The following is a 17500-nucleotide window of genomic DNA, read 5'->3' as shown; positions in this document are numbered from 1 at the left end:
TTTGTTAGCGTACAGTTTGCGATTACAAACATTCAAATCTTTTCATCACCAAACGCAAATAATTAAACCTCCTCGGCTGTCGCGTTTGTGTGTCAATTGATCCATATAATTATATTGATTGTTTGTTGATGCACTTTTAGCGTCTGGGATAAGAAAGAAGCAGTTTCCTTGGACAACTTACGCAAGAGATTATGTCGGAGCGACTGGAACACCTGCACATCCACACAGGTAATATAATAAGTTAATGAGGGGTATTTAAAAAATATGCTGCCTGTATTTAGTAGCCAGACTGCATGTAAGCACGAGGAACCCGAAATTATGAGCCCGTGTTCTTCCCTCTCTGAATCTAAGATCAGTTACAGATATCTGGAGGTGATGTGACAGAAAATCATTATCCAGAGCAGACGCAAGAAAGCAGGTTTAACTAATGCGCGTAAACTCGCATGTAGCTTCTGTTGCTAATAGGACTGTTATCAATTTTGATAGTTATTTCAGTAGAAAAACATTAACCACCTTTATCTTAGTAAACTTCACAAATCAAGCAGTTTGTGATGAGAACTCCTTAAATTCCTTCTGCCATGTTATTGACTACTGTAGGAAGTTAAGCATCCCATCAAATATAAGAAAGCCTTGACATACATGTAATCGTTCGCTAGGACATAACTACACAACGGGGCAATAATTATTAAAAGAGGAGCAAGGGCGACTAAACCCACCTCCGGCCCCCCTGAAGACCATGTGATCCCAACCTCCCCACCCCCCTTTTTAGAGCGATATACTGATGGCTGGTCCTTAAATCAAGTCTCGCCTGTTTTTCCTTTTTTTGTATTTATGTTTTGTTTGTTTGTTAGTTTTTTCTTTAATTTAAGAAAGTTTTATTTTCTAGAATGAGTACCGCAGAGCATCTACCATCAGGCTGGCCATTTGAATCAAGTCATTATCACAGCACATTTAGAACACCCCAGCTGGCGTACTGTAGACACAATGTAGAGCCCTACTCCGTGCATCGAAAAAACAATCCACATGCGGCAATCCTCGACCCATGGAAGTACCCAGATAAGGTAACATCTGTGGGGAGGAGGGGGGCTGGGTTGAATGCAACCTTGTTACCAGGGTCTCTCTTCCCCACACTCTTTCTCGATTTAGGGAGTGGGAAGGAGAGAGAGAGCCCAGGAAAGGGTTTGGGCCACTTGGTTTGCAAGACGATAACATTTTTTCGATGTGTTTAACAGAGTTATTTGGTGTGGAGGAACAATCCTTCTTTGAATCTCCCGCCCGTTCGGGAATCACAATCTGCACCGAACATTCTCCAACATAACAAGAGCCGCTGGATGTCGACAACATACAATACCACTTTCAACGCAAGACCGATGGGTGTGTACATTGAAATAGCTGTAATAAAGAGGCTGATTCTAAGCGAGCGCTCCAACGATATAGAAGCGAGTCGTAACGACACGCGCGACTCGTGCGAGTGTCTCTGTTATTTCTCGCGCGATTCTTCGTTTGCTTGCCGCGTGTGTTTTAAACCAAGCTTGGCGAGTTCTCTGAGATTTCTGAATATCTTAATATTAGATAACTGTATGTGGAAACAGTGGGACAATTCCTGCATAGAATAAGAGAAAGGCCTGAAAAAGAAGTCATTTCTAATCGGAAATCAACCCTTGGATTTTTACAACATCGGACTCAAAACTCAACACCGTTTTTCATTGAGCAGATCTGTGTCGTTGCGGCTGAAAATCTGTGGTTGAAAGTGTTAGCTGTGTATTTCTCCGTTTACTTAATTCCCAATCAGAGGTTAAGGAAAAGTGATTATTTTTTTCAGAACTAGCAAACTACAAACCAAGAACTGCATGGAAATCAGACCGCTTCAGACCGAACTCCAAAGGTAAAGCCGATAGAGTTGTGGTTTAAAAGCTCCCAAAGTGTTTATAAGTCAATTCTTTTGCATGATTTTCTCTCATTGACGAAAACTTTGTTTTCCTGAAGGGTGTCGACAAAAATTGTCAAAAGAAGGGGAATCCATATGCGTTTATTCTAATCAGTTTTTCACCTAGAAGCTACAAGAAAACTAAAGCAAATTATATGCGAAATCCGCTAGAAAAAGGAACCTTTGAACATGCTCTCACCAATTTTTTTTCAAATTATTCAGCCCAGACCCCTGCCCTTCATTGGCAGACCGAGTACTCTCACGACTTCAGAGGAGCCCGGGGAAGACCAACAACGACTGAACGGTTAGGAGTCAAAACAAGTCACGTTTTTTTCAGCCTGTCATTAATAAGCAGTTGAAATCTTTGTAAATACCCTTTTTATTTTATTATTTTCTAAAAGTAATAATTATGGTTATTTTATTCTTTTTTTTTTTTTCAGCCCGTGGGATATGTCTTGGAGTAACTTAAACATGTGACATGTGCAAAAGTGCTCCGGACTCCGCGCTCCCCGGTCACGTGAACATGGCGACAGAACTAACCGATCAAAGCTTAGAATCCATTTTTTAGTTAACTGAGAGTTGTTTACCTTTTCTTTTAAGTTTCTTAAATAATGTTGTAACTACGAAATGTGTTGAGCTTTTTGTGAATGAAACGAAGCTATCACGAGCTTAAAACATAAAATTTGTATTTTGTAATTTATATTTTTTTTAGTTTAATAAAACTGCGATGAATCACCATCATCCTTTTAGATGCAAAAACTTCTCGATCCCTGGTGCAGATAACTACCAATTATCGGAATAAAATTGGTATTAGCAGAAAACAATATTTGATGGGAACTCGATGGTCTGATGGTTGGCGCGTTGAGGTCTGGGTTCGAGAGGTCTGGGTTTGAGACCTGGCCGGGTCATTGTGGTGTGTTCTTTGTCGTCAAAAAGGCACTTACAATGCCCCTCTCCTCCCCTGGAGTGTAAATGAGCACCTGTGACCTTACAGGGAAACCTGACGAAACATTGAGGTGGGGAGGACAAGGGGCTATCTTGCGATAGACTAACATCCCATCCTGGGGGCTGTGGGAGAGGGGGGTAGCAACATTTCTGCCGTCTCCCAGTCAAAATAACTAGTGGTAGAAGGCCAATATACCTCACAGCTCATCTTAGGATCTTGGATCTGTCAAGTAACAAAAGTTTGCCGATGAAGAAAAAAAAAAAAGAACAAAACATGACGAAAAAGATTGTTGAGCTGAAAGAGACTTTTCAATGCGATAAGCCTAACGCGACCTATTTGCTTTGCTTTATCAAACGCATTGTTTTAAAATGAGTAACAATCCAATTTAATAACCAGTTTGAATTCACCATGTACCATGTATGTAAGTCTGTTACTATTCTCTCGATCAGTTGTTTTAGCTGTAACTATCCACGGCTTGGTCCGTTGTTAACCGAGCAAATTTTCACTTTTCATGTACTGTTGGGAAATGGTTGTAAGAAATAAGAGTGCAGTAAACGAGAGTGATATTGGCTCTGATGGTTTGACGTAAAATACACCATAATGAAAAGAAGCTTTTAAAGGGTTACAACCATGCTTACTTAATCGAGTGTCAAATGTTCATGTAGTTTAACGACTTCCGGTCCGAGCTTGTTGCTTCGCTTCGCAACTAGTTTTTTCTTTCTATGATCTGCAATGAAAATACCACCATACACTGACTATATGTCTGTCGCCGGCAAATGTTATTTAAACGTATTTTAAATCACTCTTTAATAATTTCCCTTAGGAATTACACCTGTAATGTAAATTTAGAACAACTTACCCCTAGCACATAAACAGAACATATGTTGTCAGTTAGGTTAATTTCCATGTGATTGTCGTTCTATTTGTAATGACAAGATCAGCAACGCAACCACAGAAGTCCTTGTGCGATGAAGAAAAACTCAAGCGAACTCCATGTAATGTAAAGATAGAAACGAAGGAAACGCAAGAAAAGTGAAGGAAAAATGCACAAAGTCCACAACGTAACGACGAGTTATATTTTCAAACGAGAAGTAGAAGGTACAGAGGCTTAATAAGTTATGCGCATTACTAGTAATTCATAGTGTTCGAAAAAATCCTGCGCAACTTATTAGAGTCGCATTCTAGAAATCTTCATGAACATTACATGTCTTAAAACCCACGTGAAGAACAAGGACATATGAAGATTACCTTGACAACAAAAAGAACATGAACTAGGTGCAAAACTTAAGTTTACTAAAACACCAGTCAAATTTTCTTGTCTCTAAGGCCGAGGAGCAAGAATAGAAACTCCCTATTGCTAGATTTATAACTGAGGCGAACGCTTCTGAAAGGTAAAACTGATCAAGCATTTGACAAATCTTCCTCTTGATCATCGGTTCCGTTTCTTCGCTATCCATCACACCCATCACGACCCATCAAGGTGACTCGCTGATGCGTTTATAGAACTTTTCAAGGCGACGATTTTTGGCTATAGCTCTTGCGCGTCTTACTTAACATGTGCTGTAAACAGACACATGCAAAAGATTTCTTGTTAGCCTTTTCATTTTACGAGACCCCTAACGATTAATCGTTCAGGTGCAAGTTAATTAATTAGTTTTTACCTGTGTTCTTACAGCGCGGAACAATTTACGGGTGTTGATGGACCTTCAACATCGACATTCCTGCTTGTCACATGGTCCATATCTTCCATTTTTCATTGGCGCAGTTGACGCCGATCTCTTTAGACCTTTCGTCGAGTCACGCCGTTTGCGAATCACGCTCCCGCCAGCAAAACAATGACAGAGGCGCGCAGGGTATTGTGGTTGGAAGGGATCCTTTACCGATATTCCGTTACACCTAATTTGGCTCATCGTCGGTGTAAAAACCTGTGAAGCTCACGAGTGACGTAAAAACAAAGACAACAAAACATTATAAACAATAGCGTAGAACAAAACAATACCTCATGAAACAAAGAGAACCTCGTCAGGTTTTTACACCGAGGATGACCCTTTAATTTGGTAAAATCAGTGAAAAATAGCTTCCCATAATATCTGTCGGCCAACTGTCGGCCGACTGTTCACCGACAGTTGGCCGACATAATGAAAAAATTCAGAAACGAGTAAATAGACTGTTATCTTGGTAAGTTTGAGCTTTCACAATTACCTCAAAATGAATTTTGACGAACACCACGCGATAGAGGTAAATTTCGAGTGAGCATTATTGGCCCATATCGATCTTCATTTATGTGAACTTGATGTGCAGTATCTGACTGACACATTTCGTTCCGCTGAAATTGGAAGAGTTTAGTTACTTAGATTTAGCAATAGGAGTAAATTTTTTCAAAGAGTCACAACATTGCACGAGCCCGTGTTTTCGTTGTGTTTCTGTTGCGTTTTCGTTGTGTTTTCTGTGTTTCGTTCGCCAACAGTCGGCCGACAGATATTTTGGGGAGCTGTTCTTCAATTATTACTGAGGGAAAGAATTACCATATTTAATTCATTCCTACACATCACAGAAATTGGAAATCAATGAACGAATATTGCTGCTCAGTTTACGCTTAATAGCATTCTCTGATAGAACACGACATGTTTATTGACATTGTTTGAATTTCAAATACTAATTTTTGTCAGATTGAGTCTATCTTTTGGCTAATTAAGAAATGGTCAGAAATGAATCAAGAATCTCTTTGATACACAAGAATTTAATGGCCAATTTGACTAAAAATACAATTTCACATTCTATTTATTATTCTTTGTAATGATCTATTCTCGATGACAGTTTGATTTATGATAATTTGCAAATTTTCGTGTCACCCAAAACTGCTGAATCACAGCACAATAACTCGGCATATGATCGAGGAATATTTTTATGTTCTATTTTCACCCTTACTCGAGTAAATATATGCATTCAACTTCGTCCTGTCGGTGAAATATCAACTATCCCTGAAGTTCTGTTAAACTCGCCATGGCTACCTTACTTCAAGTAGATCACTCAGTTGAACTTCGTAATAGAAGGAAATCGGAAGGTAATGTGTTGCCGTAATCAGCTAATAACGAATTGTAAAAGCTGTAAGTTGCGCCTCTCAGAACAAGTGTCTCGTTACTCTTTTCCCCTGATAAATGCAGTTGAAGGAGTTAAAGAAAAAGTGTCAGATCGGAACATGCTTACTTGGTTTAAATCGAATTTATGTTATAAAATGTATGTATTTCATCGCACAATTTCTTTCGCATTTGACTCACTTCACTTCTGAAGATAAACCGTGTACAATATTACGAAAAGAAACGTCAAGCTTTAATTCAAGTTTTAACGAACCACTTGTCGTCCAAGTGCGACATTTGTTGCCGCCTTTTGTTTTCTCCTTCGCCTTACACTGAAGAGGTTTAAGAAAATTTTCTTGCTTTTTGCCTTGCTCCTCTACTGTCAAGCAATAAGGCGGTTCTGTTTTATTCAGCGCCGCGGAACAGGAAGTGAACGTCAGAAGGCAGTAGCGTTACTGCGCTGAAAAGAGTTACCATGAACAAATAATCACACGTAATGATGTTGTAAAAAATAGTTTAAAACAAGTCCAATTTATTTCTTCCTTTCAGGGGCAAAGAGAATTGTGCCACTTCCCAGCGTTCCAGAGGAGCGAGAGAGACATTACTCCGTGGCCACCATGACAAATATACAGGGCTTTAAGGAGCCAAACCGTAAAATATCATGGATGAGGCGAAGTACAAGGTGGACGCTTTTGGCCGACGATGTGAAGGTAATGCTAAAAATATGTTCCTTTTTGAAAGGGAAGGGCGAGGCGCGCTGTGTGGCTTTTAAATAACTAATACACTTGATCTAACTATTTGGGGCAGTTTTTAACTGGGCTTAGAAAGTGATCCAGGATTAAATTTCGGTTTAGCTAACAAAGCTCTGTGATTGGCCCACTTAACTACACTCTTAACCAATCGGTTGCAAAACTGAAACCAGAATTAACTTAGTTTGTCACCTGTGTTTTCCCGCGCTTCAGACCGTTTGTCCGTTTCTGCCATGACCTCTCATTGGCTCTTGGGGATATTTTGTGTGATTCGTAGTCGGTGAGGCTCAGTACACGCTGGTGGAAGTTAAATGTCAACAATGTCAACAGAAAGGCCTAAATTCGTTAAGGACAAGCACGTTACTGTACATTATATTTCCTTTCTCTAATTTTCGCGTGTGGCATGATTTTGGCGGAGGGAAAATCTTATTAAAGCTATAGTTGTATGGTTAGGTCGAGGTTATCACAGGCTATAACCGGTAATCGTCACCATCTATAAAAAAAGATTTAATGAGAAAGAACAACAGGTTTTTATAACACTGTTAAAACTCTTTTCTTTTGCCCAATTTTAAAAGAGGTAGTACTTGCAGCAATCTTTATGACCAGTGGTTTAGCAAATGAGAGATAACAATATCGTGTCATGATCTGATGTAGTAGCGATTCCAGATTCTCGATACAAAGAGAAACAAGAAAGGATGGAAAATCTTTTGTAAGTATAGAGTCATGGATGTTTTGATGGAACATTTAGTTTTGGGATGAATAAGTAGGGAAATCAAAGAATTTTCATCCTTTGCCCTTATATTTAATTATTAGACTTGTTCCCTTTCGACTTGGTAAATCAAAGAAAAATTTTCGAGAGAAATGTGTAGTTTCGCCAGTACATTGTCGTTATGCAATTTAGTACAGTGTTACTTGAGGACTGTGGCTTGAGTTCTACTAACGCATGTAAGTTCTTAGTCTCCCTCGCAGCCGTTTTTTTCGGATGGGGGAGCGTTGCGTGACATCCGAAAAAACGGCTGCGAGGGAGACTAGTAAGTTCTAGGCTTCAAATTTGAAGTCATTTGAATTTGAAGCTAACATGATTTAAAAATCTAGCCTTTATAACAGGCACCATCTGTTTTTTTGCGCTTTCGGGCGAGTTGAAACGAGTATAAGGAGGACGCATGGTGAACGCGTCGCGAGCGCGAGAAGATCACAGGTGGGATGTCACTACTCATTCTCCACGCTCGCCTCACGTTTGTGGCTCTAGCGCTCGCCTAAATAACGCAAAAAAAATGACGCTTATTTTCCAGGCCACCAAAACTCCCACTCTAAGGTTTTGATTAAGCGGAGATTAATTATCTCCTTTCGTATTTAAAAACCTATTTTGATAAAGGTACCGCGCATTGCCTTTCCTATTGAGAAATTTTTGGAATTATGTACCATAAAAATTAGTTTTCTTAAACAAAACGCTTGAATTAGTGGCTTTAGATGACATAATGCAGTAGGTAATTAAGCAAATTGAACCGGGAATTTTTAATATAAAGTAACAAACAGTAGTTTTGGGCCCTTAACCCAAACTGCAGTCGGCTAAACTTTTGCCAAAAATCAGCAGTATGGGCCCTAAGGATTTCAACTTTCATCCTTGAATTTTGTACAGCGGTTTTATAATTTTCCTTATCGCGTCGAATGCTGTAAACATTCATCGAATTCGACACGCACATTGGCCTATACAATGGAGAGAGATTAATACTGGTTTATTAGAACCTTTGTTTATTTTTTTTGTCGAGCCGCTCTCGTTAATGCGACAATTCGACACTCAAACGGAAGGGTGCAAAGTATTTAAACGGCTGATTTTCGGTTCTTCTTTATGCCCTAATTACTGGTAAATCGCCATGATCGTGGCACGGAGAAGAGGGTATAAGTCATCGCCGCGTTTATTGGTCAGTCCCAGGGTCAGTAAGGTACTGTTCAAAGCATTACGTGAGGAATGTAATGTTGTTAATACTATTACAAAACCGTTTCATTGCATTTTGAGAATCGATCGTGTAGAAAACATAACTTAAGTTCAAATATAAAAACTAAGAGATCTTTTCGAGTTCTTCATGAAAAACCCGTGATCTTTAAGCCTTCTGATCGGCTGTGTTACCTAATCAAGTTATGAAGTTTAGATTTTGAATTATGACCTTGACTTTGCAAGCCACAGAGATGAGAAAACGGCCTTGTAGAACAATCTAGAACTTTGCAAGTTTCTCAAACTGTGCATCGACAACTCTCGATCCGATGATTTGTAAAGTTTAAGAAAGAATGATCCACGCTGATGATATTAAGGCCATTGAATTCATCAACCGAATACTTCTGAAGTTACCACGTAACGTACCTCTATCGAATTGGAAGTCAGGCAATATATCGCGCTGGAAATTCAATTAAAATCTAATATACAAACCTTTGCCCAAAGGATTGTTAAACAAACATGGTTTCGGTAAAATTCACATTTGTGTCTCCGGATGGAGAAAAGTGTCAGGTCGGTGTCACTTCACGAGCTTTGAACTAATTGAATTTTTAGCTTTGTGGAAACGAGATGTTCCCACATACTATTAAAAATCGTTTTCTGTCGCTCTGGAATGAGCTAAGATCAATATCGATCGATGGCTCTATCGCATCTATTAGGTTTGACTTTATTAAACAGTTTACTAGTATGAGCGTAGGGAGCTTAGTGAATATAACGAGGAAAGCTGAATTAGACAGCTGAGGTCTGACGCTCCGGATAAAGATGAAATGAAATAGTACGAAGATGGCAGTAAAATGCATGGACTGGTTATAAGCTATGAGTTGTTAAATGTAAGTATAGTGGAAATTGCGAAATGCTTACGTTTTGAGTGCAAGCCCGAACAAAATTGGGAATTGTGGGTCGTGTGTGTGTCAGAACAGTAACTATTTGTAAACCATGCATTAAGGTTCTGCGTGTGCGGCCAGGTTACTCAGGTTTTTTTACTCAGGTCATTTTTTACTCAGGTTTTTCAATGGTGGCCACCACGGTAGATCTCCTGATTCATTTGAAGGTTAAGATACTCTTTGGAAGCTCGAAACGTCGTGTTGGTGAAAATTCAGATAGTTTTATAGGTGGAGATAGAGATTTAAATGGTTTCTGTGGTATGGTCTCTGGGATAGGCTGATACGGTAACTGGTTTTTTCAACTTAAAAAATACCGAAGGCACTTCTGACTTTTCTCTTCAAAACACATACATAAAATACATACATACACACCTACATATACCTACATTTATTGAACACATCCCCATCTGGGGATTTTCAGTGAACAAACTGGATTACAAAATTAAAATACATACAATACAATACAAATCATATATATTTAAAATAAAATATGGTCACTTTAAAAATTCGTTCAGAAAGTGATTTTTTAGAGCTCTCTTAAAGGAAGCGGGACTCTTATATAATTTAAGGCTTGGATCTGACTTGTTCCAGATAGATACACTTTTGTAATAAAACGTTTTCTGTCCTGTTGCAGTTTTAAAAAGAGGAATGTTTCATCGTTGAAAGTTTCTGGTTATACGTCCACATATGCTGCCCCTTGTTATATACATAGATGTTAAGAATTCTGACGCTTGACCCGTCATGCATTTAAATGTTAAAGTAGCACCTCGGCGATAGAGTTGTGTTTTTACAGGGAACCAACGTAAAATCGATACTGTGACGGCTGATTCATTCTTTTATTGTTCTCCACAGTCCAACCCAGTCTTTACTAAAGAGCAGAGTAAGACACGGCGACTGCAGCGTCAAGCATCATTTTCGGGGGTCGCCAGTAAACTGATGGACGCCAAGAGCGAAACCTCCAGGAAGCTGAGTCGACAGATCAATAGAATGGCCAGAGCACAAGAGGAGAAGGAACGACAGAAACTGAGAGAGAGGGAAGAAGCTGCTCAGGTGGAGAAGAAGAAGAAAGAGGAGGAGTTTGATCGTTCTACCATCACCCGCAAGTTGTCAATCTTCGGCTCGTACCGCAGAATGTCGTTTAATCCACAAGCAAAACTGTCTGAAGCGGTGAGTGACTGACAGATGAATTTGTTCACTTCTGCAATCGAGGTCAAAACTGTTGGTAAAATTAAGCCAAGTGCGTCCTCTTTTCTAATCCAATTTCATGCATCGTATCTTTCCAGCTCCTTTCCTCCTATCGATTTTCTTTGGGTGTTATTCTTCACCAAAATTATATTCTCGTCTCAAAGACCAGGAAGGGAAGGGCGAGGGAGAGAGATGTAAGGTTGTTTTCACATTCCAGCTGGTAAATTTGGAAAAGTAAATTCTTCATATGTCTGTGAGCAACGGGTTTCGTCCGCGATTGTAGATCTCTGGAAAAGATCATTTGTATTCACGAAACTGGCAAAGAGGAGGAACTGCAGAGAGCTGATTCACTCATGCGTTTTGTAAAGAAAAAGTAAAATTCAAGTGGTAGAGGAATCAGTACCGAAATTTCATCGTTAGTCCCAGGTAGTCCCTTCCGACGTGGATGGCGACGTTAAGACTGCATGCACACGTCTAGTCATCTTCTAGCAACGAGTTTCATTGTGACTCATCGCATTATGAGGCATCATGCTCCCGCGATGTGATTGACTGATTTTCAACTGCGAATTTTGGGATGTGTTCCCCCTGCGTCAACAGTCGCACGGTTAATGCGTTCATTGCGCTCTTGGATCGAGGGCATCCTTGTTTCTGTTTGTGGCAACAAATATGTTATCGACTTTGAAACCGGATTTAGCGATCCTCACTTCAAATACAAAGCTGTTTTGTAACAAAAAGCCTACCAAAGCTGGTCAACTTATGAGGGAAAACGGTTTCATCGCGCGTACTGTAAAGGACACAAGTTTTCCAAAAATTTGTACATTTCTCAAGTAATCTCCTTGTTGTGGATTTAAAATTTATCTCAGCTTGATAATACAGGCATTAATCTTAGTCATGACCTGCATGCATTTTTGGGTAAAACCTCCGACCACTGAACAACCCGTGTGACCAAGAAAAAGAGCATCCAAGAGGCAACTTGTCCCATGGCCTTTTCGGCCTTGATGTCCAAAATGGCGGACATTCAACACCAACTACAGAAAATTAAATCGATTGCTATCACTTAAAAAATGGAAAAATACATTTCATTACCCAAATGCATTTGTAAACGGCAACAAAATTTAGCTTTTGGGCGTAAAAACTGACGAATTCTGTTGTCGTTGTTGTAATATTTCGTTCTAGAAACAGTGGAAAGAAATTTTAAAACTGTTAGCCGTGAAATGGCCAAAATTTGATCAACGTGAGCCATAAAGGCCATCATCTCATTGAGAACTTCCTGTAAGATTGATAATCTGCCTTAACTTTGTTTCGATGGACATATTTACATAGTTTTGAATATTCTCCTTAACCTTGTGGTAAACTTTCCTTAATAGGTTTGCCATTAATAACTGCAACCCCATGCGGTGTCGTCTAAAAACTTTACTTGACGTAATTTGAATTTTTGGCAAATGCGAACAACAGAACAAACTATGTGTAGCAAATCAAGTGGCTCGTTGAATAGTTTTTAACAATAATAGATTCTATCGCTGCCTCCTGAGAAAGCAGTGATGCATGTAGTGCACTTTGCAGAATATCAAACCCCAAGGGTTACAGAATAACAAAGATATATATATATATATCTATTAGTGTACATACCTTAAAAGCTTCATCAGTACAGAATCTTGAATTATTAACGTGATTGATACAAAAAAAAGCAAACAAATAGTTTAATTTTCAAAAGATTTAGGTCGATTTAAGAACTTTGTTAAGTGACAGATTATCTGGTATAAAACAGGGATAGAACGGTGAGATTGCGACACAAAAAATGGTTAGATTAACGTACCCCTCCCCGTAGAATCATTAACAACTGACCCCAAATCAAACGAATCATTTGTCATTTGGTAATTCACTTTCCTGTTGAACTGAATCCTTCAATTGTTTGGCCTAATAAGAGGACGATTTCGACGCAAATGTTAACATCTGCGTTGAACTCTTGACTGTGTGTTTGTTTAACAAGTTCCAGTCTTTTGTTTGCGTAGTTATGGATGATGCATTTTGATGCAAACTAGAAAATCGTGTTTACAGTGGAAATCTTATGAATTTTCATTTAATCAACCAAGCATTAGACAGGATTCTGTTCGCAAGGAGTATTTTGATCGATCGTTGATTTGGAATTGTTTGTTAGTGATACAGATCTCTTAACAGAGAATCGGTCAAAGATATCGTGAGAACTGATTTAATGATGTAGAAGACAGTGTTGAAGCACAAACTTTGCTGATGCCACTTTTTTTAAAGATTGCAGCACATTGCTACGCAACGCACGCTAAAGTTGAGAAGTTCAACAGTTGGAGTTAAAAAATCCTGAACCACAACAAGTGTTTTAGAAGAGTAACTAACAGTTTGACCTGGTAAATTCGGTTTGATATTCAAGTGGACTTGACGAAGCAAGAGTATGTCACTCAGCGTGTTCAGGGAGGCTGGCTGAATATCTGTCAGATTTAGGACAACTGAAACACTACAACTAACTAATGGCGATTATGCTGGACGGTAAAGGAGGCAACCAGCCAATCAAAGAGTGCTGGAATGAAACGAGCTTAAGAACACCTTATTACCGAAGTCAATCGGAAAGCCTTCACGCAAACGAACATGAATTTAACAATGAAACAAGCGGAAAGACTCTGTCTAGGAACCTGACAGGAAGAACTCAGTCAGAAAGAGAATCGAGGGAAATCGAGACTTCAACAAGTTTTCCTCGCATTTCTTCTGATCCTTCTTCTCTTGTTGATCTTCCACTACTTGCTGAAGAAGAGCAAATTGGCACAAAACTCAGAAAAACAGTTTCATCGGATGCAGCTGGCTTAGAAAAACTGGTTCATATTGACGGGGCACTGCATAAAACTTCACCAAGGAGCAAACAAGACCAGAAATGGCTTACCAATCAAGTTTCAAAGAAAGGAAGAGTTTCTAGACGGGCTTCCCTTCCATCAAGTTATTTAGGAGATTTCCTGTCTGTAAACAACATCAGAAAGCGAGCAATAAGAAGCACTGCAGACGATGCCGACGATGGGGTCGTGTCTACAAACACAGACGGTCGGCTTCCTTCACAAAATTCAACGCGGAAAGCTAAAAACGCTGGGCGAAAGAAAGTAAGGCCTAACTCAAACGAAGAGTATGTTGTTTCAGAGAAGGAAGAAATAGAAGTAGTTCTGCCCGCAATCGAAGTAGAAGTATCGAGTGAAGAAGTGGTTGAGGACGAGAATAACGGTTCACGGATAGCGGTAGGTTCCGTGACAAGTTATTGTTCGTTACGGTCGACTACTCTCCTCGCGTGAGCCATGTTTTATAACTTGGATTCAGGAGACGTGTGTTTTCCGACAAGCACCTCTTAAGTCAAACTAAATTGCTGTTCCGTTTCGCTTTAACCAAATTATCAATGAGTGTCTAAATGAACGGCTTTACAAACATCATGCAAAATTCCTTGTTGATCTAGGAACCATTGACTTTTTTGACGGAATCAGACAATGCACTAAACCACAAATTTACAAAAGTTCTCAGTTTAACTTAGTAACTATGCAAAACTTTAAAATAATCAAATCTTTAATCTTTTTATTTCCATATTTGAATACTACACTCGATAATATCTTAATTCTTTTCTCGGACTTGTTTTCCAAAGAAATGTTCATAAAGTTCAGTATAAAAATCATGGTGGTTCGGAATGTAAGAATAATTAACGACAGTAAGGATTGTTTGCGCGCTAATGTAAATAAACTCTCCAAAAGCCCAGAGGCTGGTGACGTCAACCCACAATGGGAAGTCAAAATAAAGAAGATTTTTCTTATTCTTTTGAGAAAGAGTCAGGTAGTTTTGTGGAAACATTTTTTCCGGGAATCACACTGACTTGGAGCCAAGTTTTTTGGAAAAAGGAAAGCAACAGATTTAACAACCCGTCAACTAACAGACGAGACGACGGCTGCTTCTGAAAATCGCTAAAATGCAGGCCACTGTTTCGAGGCACAATTCCGTGCTGGAGATAGCAGCTACAAAACGGATGTATTCTTCCTTTGCACAAAAATGCTTTCGTTTCCCATTCGGCACAAATGCCTTGATGTGTCAGGGCCATACAAGCTCTTCTTCATCCGTGATGGCTTCTTTAATCGCTGGCCCCCTACTGAGATGGATTTTTTCCAACCAATCTGTTTTTTCCTTTTCAGCCAATTGAGAGATTTCGAAAAATCGTTCAACTGCTTTGTTTCCTGTTGAAAATGAAGACTTCAATGGACAGGTATGTGCTGTAATATTCGCAAATTGAAATTTAAGACAATTAATTGAGTTAGAACCAAGAGAGAATGAAATATCTCATCCCCTGTGCTCAGAAGTGAGCTCCACTTAGCCTGACTTACGCCTCCCCACTTAAAGAAAAAATAAGGACGGATAAGAACTGCTCCCCCAGACCAGTCAATCATTTGAATGTAACCCAAATTATTCCAAGTTCAGTTTAATTAAACAAAAAAAATAGGAAACACTTCGAAAATGCCGATTTATTTTTGAGTTGCCAATCTTAAATTTCATTCTAACTCATGCCAAGCGCACAGTAAGTTTTTAGTGGAAATCAGACTAACAATATTTCTACTTCACGAAATATGTTACCGACAGACATGTTTCGGTGACGTCACGTCGGGCTAATACCGAAAATTAAGATTCGAATGCTATCATGTCTGGTTAACCCTGTGAAGCTAAATTTTTAATTCAGTCACTTTTTCTATGTCAAGAAATGCATGGCTGCTGTTCTAGTTATTTAAAGCGACCCATCCAGAAAGCCATTTCAACTTCAAGTAGATATAATGACCACTTGATCTGATACGCGGTACCTTTAGAGTGAAATTACACGTACTTGGCTGGGATAATGACTTCCGCTGCGGAAGTCCAAACGTCTGAGTCATAGCCACCAACAACAATTATTTTCGAGTATGAATATTTACAAACGTTAAAAATTATTTTACAGTTCACGATCAAAATACTTTTGGGCTGTTTTTTTTTTTTGTGTGGGGGGGGGGGGAGGTAGGGGAAGAGTTAGTCAGCACCCTACCGCTATACATCTCACCCACGTTTCATTATCATGGGTTTTATTTCCATTGGAATTTTATTGCATGCACGCTTGAAAAGTTCATAGCTCTCAGTGCTCTTTTCTCCCTTCACAAATGTTGCGTCTTTCTCAGACTTACTGTTAACAGTGATCTTTCTTTGCAGGAAATATCGCTCACAAAATACAAACGTGTTCGCTGAACTGGATGCCGAAACTGTAACCAGCGTGGATTGTGATGGGATGATTTTTGATCCAACCAACTTTAAGGCCGTGCGAGAGGTAAGCTGTTGATTAAAAGTCACACGATCATCCCGATACTCGCACGCCTGAGATGAATCGCGCGAGGGCTGGGCACGAGAAATAGCGATCGAGCGAGCGCGAGAGAGTGCTACTCTTGTTTACATTTTGCTTTACTTTTGGTTTTGAACAAAAGTATAAGGGTGGCAATCAGCTTGAAAACAAACTCAAATTGAAATCAAAGATACCTCGAGATTATTTGTCATGAACATACATTGGGGTTTCGCCCGAGTCTTATTCTAAAGATACCTTTGAACCATTTTTGTAAGAACTATTACTTGAAAGCGACTTTGAATCGAGAGATGGAAGTAATATTTTTGACTAAATTATTGTGGTTCATACCCAAACAGGTACAGTTAAGTCAGGAAGCCATTCACATTCTCTCTCTGAGTCCTGGATCAAGAACGGAAGAACAACTTCAAACTGTAAGTATCCATGAACAATAGCCTCCATTTGGCGCCATGTATAATATGTGCGGATATTTGTCCACGGACATTATCTGTTCCGAGAGTGGAGATCGAGGAAACTGTGAGTGTAAATTCTGTCCATGTCTCCCTACTCTTCCTATTTATCAAGAGTTTCAATTGAGTTAAAGTGGACTCGGTTTTCTGTTGTCAGTGAAGCTTTAGTATTATAACAAAAGAGTGTGTGAAAAAATGTGTACCTTCTCCTTTCTTTTTTAGGCCTTAGTAGCGCTGAAAACTAGTGTTGCTGCCTTCGGCGAATATCCATTGAAAATGCAGCGACGGTTGGTGTCTGCTGGCTGGTATGAAAGGTGAGAGGGAAATTAGAACATCATCAAACTACGGTGGATGATCCGTTGGGGCGTTGATCAATCAAACACCTGATCTTTGAGCCAGGTTTTCAGGCAACATACAATGACCAAAAGGAGAGCTTTACGTAAAAATGATAAAAAATAAAGGGCTAGTTGAAGGGAAATCAAAATATTACTGAGTTTTCGAGCTTACCATCGTCGAAGAGTATACGTAATACAGAGGCCTTTCATGAAGCACAAAAACAGTTGAAATACGTAGCAATTCGCTGGGTTTTTGAAAGGAAGAATGTTCGAGGTTGTTTAGTTTGAGTTATGGAAGGTCATGGTAAATAAAACTATTTTTTCGGCCTTGAATACCTTAATTCGATATGGAGTTTCGCTTATTTTTGAGAAAAACTAAAGTTCTAAAGAAAACTGCAATGATTTGTTTTTGAAGCTCACTAAGCTGATTACAATTTGAAAGCGCGCTCAATGGCTCTATTTTGCACGTAGGAAGTATCTTAACTTGTGTCAAGATCATATCAGACTTACTGTTATTGTCCTCTATCATGTTCACATTTATCATTCTTTGTGGAGCTTTTGGATTAAAGAGATGCTATCATTTGTTTTTTTAA

The 17500-nt window shown here is 39.2% G+C and overlaps 3 protein-coding genes across 3 annotated transcripts in view; all 3 read left to right on the top strand.

The window, feature by feature from the left end:
* Nucleotides 1-2662, top strand: part of LOC111333969 (uncharacterized) — a 2968-nt gene extending 306 nt beyond the window's left edge. Inside the window, exons 2-7 of the mRNA XM_022939636.2 lie at nucleotides 141-228; nucleotides 887-1061; nucleotides 1233-1374; nucleotides 1823-1885; nucleotides 2150-2231; nucleotides 2368-2662. Coding sequence (XP_022795371.1) covers nucleotides 141-228; nucleotides 887-1061; nucleotides 1233-1374; nucleotides 1823-1885; nucleotides 2150-2231; nucleotides 2368-2404 — 587 coding nt within the window. The 3' untranslated portion in view covers nucleotides 2405-2662. The remainder of the gene's footprint in view (nucleotides 1-140; nucleotides 229-886; nucleotides 1062-1232; nucleotides 1375-1822; nucleotides 1886-2149; nucleotides 2232-2367) is intronic.
* Nucleotides 2663-5715: 3053 nt separating this feature from the next.
* Nucleotides 5716-10752, top strand: LOC111333964 (uncharacterized). The gene is made up of 3 exons (XM_022939631.2): nucleotides 5716-5937; nucleotides 6500-6660; nucleotides 10426-10752. Exons 1-3 carry the CDS (start codon nucleotides 5877-5879, stop codon nucleotides 10750-10752), a joined length of 549 nt encoding a protein of 182 aa, XP_022795366.1. The 5' UTR covers nucleotides 5716-5876.
* Nucleotides 10753-12666: 1914 nt separating this feature from the next.
* Nucleotides 12667-17500, top strand: part of LOC111333974 (uncharacterized) — a 14449-nt gene continuing 9615 nt past the window's right edge. The window contains exons 1-5 of the mRNA XM_022939640.2: nucleotides 12667-14009; nucleotides 14943-15013; nucleotides 15979-16093; nucleotides 16462-16536; nucleotides 16795-16886. Of these exons, the coding sequence (XP_022795375.2) occupies nucleotides 13260-14009; nucleotides 14943-15013; nucleotides 15979-16093; nucleotides 16462-16536; nucleotides 16795-16886 (1103 nt within the window). The 5' untranslated portion in view covers nucleotides 12667-13259. The remainder of the gene's footprint in view (nucleotides 14010-14942; nucleotides 15014-15978; nucleotides 16094-16461; nucleotides 16537-16794; nucleotides 16887-17500) is intronic.

Source organism: Stylophora pistillata, chromosome 9 (genome assembly GCF_964205215.1).
Source record: "Stylophora pistillata chromosome 9, jaStyPist1.2, whole genome shotgun sequence".
Classification (NCBI taxonomy): Eukaryota; Metazoa; Cnidaria; class Anthozoa; order Scleractinia; family Pocilloporidae; genus Stylophora; species Stylophora pistillata.
Note: the sequence above shows the minus strand (reverse complement) of the source record. Positions and strands in the feature narration are given on the sequence as shown.